We start from the raw sequence: 9897 nt of genomic DNA on the forward strand, positions 1-9897 counted from the left end.
TTTATCACCTTAAGCTATACTACCAATGACACTTTGTACCCTAAACTTTGGTTTTTCATCTAATATAACGATAGGATTAACGGTGAAGTACAAAGTATAACACAGGTAATAATTTAGGGTGTTAACCATGCATTCTAAAAAGTTTATGGTACAAAATGTAATTTGAAATATACTTAAGATTGTAAAATGTAATTATTCCCAAATTTTATATTGCAATAATGAAGTGAAACACCACTAAACTACAATACATTGAGTTTAATTGAAGAGGGAAGGTTGAAGTCCGTAGACATGCCTAAAAACATAGATAGCAGAATAACCATAATACCATAGTGATTAACTGGAGCATTGATCAAGGTTTTCTTTTTCTTATTTTTAATTAAAATTTGATAGTTGAGAGAGGAAACCTCGAAACATCTCAATTGAAAACACCAAGTTATGTTAGTTAAATTACAAGACATTTGACCCTCCATTCTATTTTTGATGTTATTACTAACTTCATATCAAATATCTATCATCCACATGTAGTTGTAGTCTTGTACTATCAAATCAAACTTTGCCACAATCAAGACAATTAAGATAAGTACCATCAAAGCTAGACTGACCAACCCAACAATGGGCATTGGAATAGTGTTTGCTTTGGAAAGTCCTTCACCTTTCTAGTTACAATCTTAGTTATTCTTTATTTTTATTTATTTATTTTTTATTTTTTGGAGAAGAAATCTTAGTTATTCTTTGATGAAGTGAAATTTATAACTCATGGTTCCATAATGAATCAAATTTATTGTATAGTTTCCAAGTAGGTGTCTAACAGGTTGTCAAAATTAGGATCCTACATAGGATTGTAGGAGGTAATGAGATCGTAGATCGTAGGATTAGATTGTGGATCGTAAGATCCTACATTATTTGAGAAAAAAACAAAAAATACACATTGATATATTAAATAATCACATAAATTATACATTCATTGATATAATTACCATATATCACTACATTCATTTGTAAACATCATTTAAAAATGCCAAAAATCTCAAAATGTGACACTCTATTGGGATATTTTTTATTTGGGTCCAACTGACACTCTTTCTACATTAGAGTGAAAAAACTTGGTCTATTGGAATTTTATTTTTCATTTATGTCATACTGAGCCTTCTGTCAAATTAAAGAAAATTACAAGAAACCAAGGTCGTTTGAGATGGTCAGAATCGTATGATTCTACTATCCTGAACGATTGCTAAAATCCTTGAAAGATATGGATCGTTTTAGGTAGGTAGGATCGTAAAATCGTAGGATTGTAATATATAGATTGGGAGTGTATTTTCTCATCTTCCTGTGCATTACCTTACATTAAAATGCAAGAAAATGTTAGAGAAATGGATGCAGAATTAATGAGCAGTACCAGACATGATATACCTCTGGTAAATTACTATCATTTCATAAATCACGCATTCCATCATCTCTGTTTAAAGCCTGTTATAACTTGTGGCAGACAAGGCGATTCATTATTTTCAGTCAACATGAGATGATTGCAAATGAGCAATTGCCAGTACTTGAATGAAAGAAAATTTATTAAGATAACAAATAAACCAAAGAACTACCACAAGGATATTAAACACCAATTTTTTATTTTTTTTTTGGAAGTAAGGATAGGTTACGAATTTTGTCAACTCTCTTCGGAAGGAAATATTTAAAATTTAAAACACATGATTGCCCCTTGTCCGCACTTCTTTCCTTATTATGCTGCCTTCGCTTGCTGCCAAAAGAAAAGGGAAATCAAATTTAATGAAATTCAGCTTAAATGTTATTTATGTATTAAATGTCCAAAATTGATGGGCATACACGCGTTAAAGAAGACCAATATGGAAAAAAAGGTAAAGAAGTTGAGGAATTAATACATAATTGGACCTAAACTTGTAGATTCGGAACAACATAAAATAGACCAAGTGCCATGCTGAACAAAATTTGTGGATATTTCTGATAGTTGGGAACCCCTCTCTTACTGAAATGATCCTACTCAAATGGTAATCAGAAGCCATGCACAGCACAGATCAACATAATAGCGAGGACTAAGAGGCGAGCAACATTCAATAGCATAAGGCTATGGTGTAGGACTAGATTTTAACTCGTTATCATGAATGCATAATTTTAATGGCAGTTATTCTTTGAAGCATAAATGCTGCTCATTGTTGGTGAATCCAACAGCTGTTGGGTTTGGGATGTGTATGGTACGGGTTTTATGTAAAATTTAGGCCTATCCATCTAGAATAATTTTACAGTTACAAACTATTTTACAATATTTTTACAAATTGTTGATGTGGTCAACTTCTTACTGATTTTTATTTAGACCCATCATTAGCATTAATTTTTCATTTACCAATAACCACTCATCACATCAGCAGTTTGTAAAATTTTTTGTAAAAATGTTTGTATCTCTTGCATTACTCATCCATCTATTAGTTTAAGCACTGGGGTTGGATGCTTTAACACTCATAACCCAAAACTGAAGTATAGTTTGGTCCTCTATGACTGTCCTGTAGGGGGGATAAAAAGAGTTGAAGCTAAAAACTCACTCGTTTCTCTTCTTCCATCTTGGCCTTGATGTAAGAGTAGATTGCTACTCCAGCAATTGCAATAGCAGTTCCAATACCAGTTTGTGTTGAAATCTTGTTACCTGATGCCAGGAAAAATATGTTAGATAACATTTAGGTTTAAAGTTTTTTAGGCCAAAACACGCAGAAGAAAGAAAAAGGGAGAGAAAATAAGGATGAAGATTTACCGAAGACTATGATTGAGAATCCAATGACGAATACACGTTTCAATACGTTGCCAACTGCGTGTGTAAGAGGTGCCACCCTCTCCAGGGTGTTGGTGGCCAACTATTTCCAAACAGCCAATATAAAAAACATTTTACCAGCACATAACATGACAGGTGTTAGAAATTATCAATAAGGATATCAAAGGTGAAAGGAGGAACTAATTTAGCAGTTGGCTAAATAAGCTTAGTCTTGCATATTTAAAGCTAATCAACAGGAGGGAGAAGAAATAACGAGTGTGTATAATTGCAAGAACAGAAAACTTACTGTATAAGTCAACCACGAATTTGTTACCAAAGAAGATGTAGAAAACAAAATGTACCTGATTGTAAAGGTGGTAAAACATTCCCACCCAAAAAAGGTCTGTGATGAACTTGGTTAGACCCACTTTTGTGATTGCATCACCGAAGCCATGCTTCATCAGTTTAGGTCCCTCCAACTATTAAAAATATATGAAATGGAAATGAGGAGTCACTTTAAACATAAAATTTTCCTCTGTAATCTTGGGGTTACAAACATTAAAATTCTAGGTGTTGCAAGGGAAGTATCACTTACAATGATGGCAGGTGGAATACAGACAAACAGAGCAATGATGGAAATGTAAGCATAGAGATTAGTACTGTCCATGTCAGTCTGCAAACAAGAATTAAACATATAAAAATAAAAAGATCATTAGAGGGCGAAACTTTAAATAACAATTGTGAACTGTCTAACTTCATTAAGTTCAAGGTAAAAGGGTTAAAAAGAGTTGCATAGAAGATAACCATGGCTTTCTTTGAATAGATACTCCTGTAAGTAAAGGAAATGTTGGAAATCATAGCACTAATGAAGCCAACCCAGTTGAATGACAGCTCAGTCAATGATGCCATTGACACACCTGTATTTCAAATCAAAGGCAAAGATACCATTAGAAATGTACTAAGAACGCAGGGACTGGATCTTCATGAGTTGAAATCCCATGATTCCAAAATTAAAGGCTTTTTTTTTTTTTTTTTTTTTTTTTTTTTTCAAGTATATTTGTGATGTAACAATTATTAGTTTCATAAATCAGTCATCTAGTTAATAGTAGCGCCCTAAATTAATAGGTAAGTATGAACTGCCATCAAGCTAGATTAAGGATATTTCCACCTTCATGATATGACTGAAATAACCATATAAAAGAAGGAAGAGAGCTTACCAAGAACAACAGGAGCCAGAGACAACCATAAAGTGATAGGTATTGATTGCCCAAGTATGAATTGAGAGGCAGCAGCATTGAAGAAGGGCTCAAGAGCTGAAACAAACAAACATAATTTCAATAGAAAATACTTTGGACCTAATTGATGCAAGTATTAAGTATATAATTTCAAAAACACAAAGGCAAAATCCTGTAAGAGCAATTATCTCATTATCACCTTTGATTGTATGTGTGAATGAGACAGCAACTGCTGCAAATGAGACATTGCTGGTCACATGGCCAAGTGCATGACACACGGCAACAGGGAAGAGCAGCTTCAAGAGGTTCGAGTCCATAGGCTACACAGAGAAACCCCCAGTTATACAGCATTTACAGATCAGTGCAGAGACAAGGTTTTCAAATGTATCATAACAAATGGGACCGACCATATAGAAATTCCGCATTAAGAAATATGATCTTGCAACTTTAACCCCCCTAGGGGAACTTCTCCCCTTTATATGTCGAAGTTTGGCGTTCTACAACCCATTATAGTACAAAAAATTCGAGCTAACTGGTCCGTTTGGATGAAGGGGAAAGAAGAGGAAGTAGAGTAAACTTGGCCAAAAAACTATCCATACATGTTTTTGCTTTTGGATGGATTGATAAGGATTAAAGCTCTTTTGGCTGATCTTTAAAGGTGAAAATACTTTTATAAGGATAAAGTTAAAATTTGGAACTTTCAACAATTCACTGATTTTGCTTTATTAACCAAGAACTTTAAAGCACAATTTTTTGTAACTTACCAAGCACTTAAAACGTTCTCCTTCCTAAAATAATGTCAAATAGACGCTAAAGTCACAATACAATAAATATTGTACATGTTAGAATACCATAGGAAATATATTGATATTGTATCCTGACTATGGTATTCTAACATCTTCATTTTCGAGTTCTTTTGACTAATTTGTTTGATGTACAATTTTTCGAAACCTCATTTAAAAAAATTATACTTTTCTATCCTAAATTTTAACCTCGTCCTCCAAAATATCGATTTGTTCAATTGATATCGTAATTTAAAAAAATTGTATTAACGTGTTTCCAAATGTCTACATCATCGTCAAATGAAATGAAATTGGGTATAATAATGAAATTAATAATAATAAAAAAAAAAACCCCTCAATCTTCATGTAATTTAACTCTTAATCATATATATATATATATATATATATATATATATATAAATTAAAGTTAAGAGAAAATCCAATTAGATATCGAAGTGACTTCTACTTTGAATAATTTCATGGCATGTGTCTCATCCAGTTTTCTTAATTTTGGTTCAACTATTTACTACACTACTCCAATTTAATTTTCTTATAATCAAAATTAGGTGAGAAAACCACAGTATCAAAATTAATAAGTGCAACCATTGAATCAAAAATTATTATTATTATATAAATAGTGATTGAACAACTAAAATTGAGTATTTCATGGATAACAATTTAAATGATTTTTTTTTTTTGTTTCAAATAAAATTATATTTATTTTATTAGTTATTTTATATTTTCAAATATACAAACATTATATATTTATGTATGAATTTGGTGAAATCTTAATACGAATTTAGTTATACTTATTTGTAAACCTATCTCATGCATATACATAGAGTTTCAAGCTAGTTTAGATTGTAGGGAGTGTATTGATACAATTCTCTTAAATTAAGAAGTCAATCAAGCAAATTAATACTTTGGAAGGGACATTGTCAATGTAGCGAATGTTTAAACAAGAGAGGTGTAATTTATCCAAAATATAATAGTAATTTTTCCCATTTTAAATAAATGGTAAATAAACACATCCAAAATCAACACATTCAAGGGCGTTTCCAATGAAAATGCTACTATTATGGTTTTTTTTTTTTTTTTTTTTTAAATGCTAATGAACGTTATATTATACTTTGTATTTTAGCCGAGGCAATTATAATATTTTAGATTTTTTTTTCTCTTTCCCCACGACATTTCTTGCCGGAGGGCCAGAGTTCTTTAACCTATTCAAGCGATAGATGACCATGGTAGTGGCCCACAAAAAAGATTATATATATATATATATACATATATATATATATATAGAAGGCACACATTAACCATTTATTTTGGAAAAGTTTTTATGGAGAATTAAAAAAAACTATCAAAACAGTTAATTACTTTTTTATTTTTTCATAAAAAATTTTCTAAAATAGTTTACTAATGTATATTCTAAAAGTACATGTTAGTAAATCCCTATATATATATATATATATATATATATATATATATATCTTTATTTTTGTATAAAAAGGGGAGCTGCTGCGACACATATCTCACATCCAGATTTACAGGAGTTTAAAAAAATAAGTGGTTGTTTAGTACCCGTGTTTAAACAATAGTTTTCTATATTTAAATAACAATAACACTTCTGACACGTATTTCTATAACATTCAAACATGTATTTTCACAACACTGAAAACTGAACAACAATACTAAAAATCTACATCTAAACCCACTTTAATTATCACGCAAATTTATCAGGTGGCCGGTGATCACAATTCACAAGTCTCAAAAAGAATATTATTAATAATAAAAATAAAAAATTCGGATGACACAAGTCCCGTGAGAACCTCACATTTGGGCAGTACGTGACATGTGACCAAGTAGTAATTATCAAGTTTTCTAGTAAAAATAGTTCCAATTAACTCTACTAATAAAGTCTCTTATATAAAAAATCTGTGGTTTAATCTCGCTTACATCAAAAATTGATTGGTGTTTTGGTTATGTTTCTCAAAAAAAAAAAAAAAAAAAATATTCTGGTAATATCAATCTCAATTATCAACACATCAACAAATTTAGCAATCTACAACCTCACATTTGGACACGTGACATGGGACCAATCAGCAATTACCAAGTTTTCAGGTAATATCAATCTCAATTCTTAACACATCAATAAATTAGCAGTCTAAGGGTCCGTTTGGATACCGCTTATTTTGCTGAAAACTGAAAATAAGGAAAAAATAATAAAAAAGTTACTGTTCACACGTTTGGCACTATTCATGGACAATGAACAGTGCCAGACGCACGTCCAGGAAGAGAAAGAAAAAAAAAACGCAGAAAATGCAACGCAATAAATGCAATACCCAAACGCCACCTAAATAGTCAATCAAAAATGTTAAGGAATGCTCAAAATAAATTACTTTAAAAATTATTTTTAAAAATTTTTATGAGAAAAATAATAAAATAATTAATTTTATTGACAATTTTTTATATTTCTCATCAAAATAATGTTAAAATTTTCCTAATATGATTTATTAATAATTACTTTAAGAATATCTATTAAAATGACCAATCTAAATACATCAATTGACAACAATTTTTGTTTTCCTCACAAGTTTTTTGATGTAGTCTGTTTTGATAAGTATATATAATAAACAAAAAATGGTAAAATTATATATTGCAAATTTTACTATATAAAATTTAAAAATTAATATAATAATAAATATAATTGGTAATGTTTCAATTACCAGACAAATAATTAATGATACATTAGTTTATAAACTTAATGTACTAAGATTTATATTATCTGTAACAATATTTATAATAAAAATAATGTTAATAATGGATACATATTAAAAATGATATTGCTTTAATAGAAACTTTTGTTAAAGAAAAAACTGTTGTGAAAATTTTAACGAGAATAACATTGCTCAGACCACATAGTAACAAAAAAACAAAATTAGTAATACAGAGTAAGTGAGGGTTGAAGGGATTGTTTCACTTACAGCGCGCTTAGGAAGGCCCACAGCCCAGCTGACCAAACAGTACACCACCCCGACAAACAAGTGCACAACCGAGACAAAGCTGCACACGCAAGGAAGGCAACTTTCGTCAAAGACTACGCTACTTTACAATATCCTACGCACTTCAAAGTGAACATTTTTTTTTTCCTTGATGAGTTTTTTTTTTTTTTTTTTTGAAGCATTTCCTTGATGAGTTTCAAAGCACACATGACTTTCGATAAAATGTCATACTACTCACTAGGGATACGGAAAATAATTGTAGATCTTCTTGTTCAGGATGTTGAAAATCACGTTCAGGAAATACCTGCACATTGCACAATCACAAATAATTAATATTTAAGATCTTCAAGTCCTTTGCTTTGATTTTTTTTTTCCCTCTCAAAGAAAAAGGTTATATATATAAATTGAACTAGAAGAGATAAAAACAGGCCATAATGCCTACAGTCCATGACAAGAGAAATTATTAGGCCACCTATTGATGTGATCCAATGAGATAATATCATTTATGTGTAAGTAAACTTCTTAATTTACATATAAAATAAAAAATAAAAATTATCAGGTAATATTATATTTGTATAAATAGAAGCATTTTTATTAATTGGGAGATCAACGTGAACCATGTCAACAACAGTTTCCTATGAACCTAATAATTTCTCTCCCACCACATACAGTTAAGAACAGTCTACAGTATTAAAAAAATTTATGTTTGATTTTATTTTTATATCAGCATGTTATATATGTTTTGGTCATAAACAGTCATTTTCAAGATCTAACTCCATAAATTACAAATATCTCTAAAAAAATAGAGTATATATATATATATATAATTATCTCACAAAAAAAGAAAAATAGTCTTTATCTAACGTTAGACTTAGTACATACCACATGAAGAAGAAGAAGCCAGTAACGAGAGCCGGGTACTTCTCGATGAAACCGACAGGCTTCGCTTCCCTGTAATAACAACAACAACAACAACGGAGTCAGAGAGAAAGAGACAAAGAAAAACCATTAGTGTCGAGGCTGACTGACACGGGCGAGTTATTCTGAACCCCCACCACCGAGTCAGAACGTACGGAGGGAAACGGACCTCACCCGGCGGAATCGCTCCCTGGAGACGATGAAGCCGCCGCCAAACAAGGCTTCACACTCTCTCTCTGCTTCCCAGCCGATGAGCTCTCAAGCAACAGAGCTGGTCGGAGCTGCCTCCCCCATATCAAGTTCCCACCTTCTCCCACAGCTCCAATCGGCCTCGCCGAGACAAAGCTTACGCTATTGTTGTTGTTGTTGTTCTCTCTCGGTGGCTTTCGGAGCTGAGAGAGCGAAGCGAAGGTGCTAGCGCGTGACAACACTCGCGACTCCATGGTTTTCTAAGAGATAGAGAGAGAGAAATCCAAAATGTACTTGTGGTTGCTAAACACAGCTCTTATTCACACCAACAGAGAAAAGAGTGGTAGCGATGTTAAAACGGTTTTAATCCAGTGCCTCGCGAGTTCACGTTAAAAAAATTGATACACCAGTGTGACGAGGATCAGGGATTAGTGAATGATTCGATGAACGGTGGGAGAGCGCTGGGGGGGAGTATGTGAATTGTGACAATGTGTGTGTGTGTGTGTGTAAGTGTTTGTGGTTCAACCGGAGAGAAGGAAAGGTTCGAGGGAGGAGATATGAGATAAATAATTTATTATTATTAATAATTGTGGCTATGGAGGACCTGAGGATATCTGATATCATATGTGGAAGGGTGTGGTGGGACCCGTCTTATCCCCAGTGAAAGGCTTGAGAGGGAGGGCAATTTTTGTCCAATCGTGGTGGTGAGACCCCATTTTATGATTTTATCGTCTCTATATCCTTAATTTGGACCTTTTCCGCGCGCGCGAGAGAGAGAGAGAGGGAAAAAAAAAACCTTTCAATTTTTAGTATCAAATTGAAAATATTGAGAATCCATTTCACTATAACTATTGGTGTATAATCAAACGTATCCACCATAAAAAACAATCCCAATTATATTTATATATATATATATATATATATATATATATATATATATATATATATATACATATATATGAGTTCAAATTAGAGATAGTGTAAGAAAATTTTTTAAGTCA

General features: G+C 32.0%; 1 protein-coding gene across 2 annotated transcripts; it reads right to left on the reverse strand.

The window, feature by feature from the left end:
- Positions 1-1407: 1407 nt before the first annotated feature.
- On the reverse strand, positions 1408-9449 carry LOC126726026 (triose phosphate/phosphate translocator, chloroplastic). 2 transcript variants are annotated; one of them, XM_050431122.1, is made up of 12 exons: positions 8882-9449; positions 8672-8740; positions 8028-8093; positions 7772-7850; positions 4205-4325; positions 3988-4083; positions 3575-3687; positions 3366-3443; positions 3133-3249; positions 2774-2873; positions 2568-2668; positions 1408-1750 (listed from the first exon to the last, which is right to left on the reverse strand). In XM_050431122.1, exons 1-12 carry the CDS (start codon positions 9148-9150, stop codon positions 1733-1735), a joined length of 1227 nt encoding a protein of 408 aa, XP_050287079.1. In that variant the 5' UTR covers positions 9151-9449; the 3' UTR covers positions 1408-1732. The 2 variants fall into 2 exon arrangements, with proteins under 2 accessions (XP_050287079.1, XP_050287080.1); XM_050431123.1 differs by having other exon boundaries at positions 8877-9082.
- Positions 9450-9897: the final 448 nt, after the last annotated feature.

This window comes from Quercus robur, chromosome 5, assembly GCF_932294415.1.
Source record: "Quercus robur chromosome 5, dhQueRobu3.1, whole genome shotgun sequence".
Taxonomy (NCBI): Eukaryota; Viridiplantae; Streptophyta; class Magnoliopsida; order Fagales; family Fagaceae; genus Quercus; species Quercus robur.

Excerpts from the sequence above, each read along its gene's own strand:
- LOC126726026 (XM_050431122.1), bottom strand. The coding sequence starts at position 9,150 with ATGGAGTCGCGAGTGTTGTCACGCGCTAGCACCTTCGCTTCGCTCTCT. Across the intron at positions 4,084-4,204 it reads ATTCACACATACAATCAAAG|CTCTTGAGCCCTTCTTCAAT; the intron begins GTGATAATGAGA and ends TGTTTGTTTCAG. Across the intron at positions 2,874-3,132 it reads TTTACCACCTTTACAATCAG|TTGGCCACCAACACCCTGGA; the intron begins GTACATTTTGTT and ends GTTTGGAAATAG.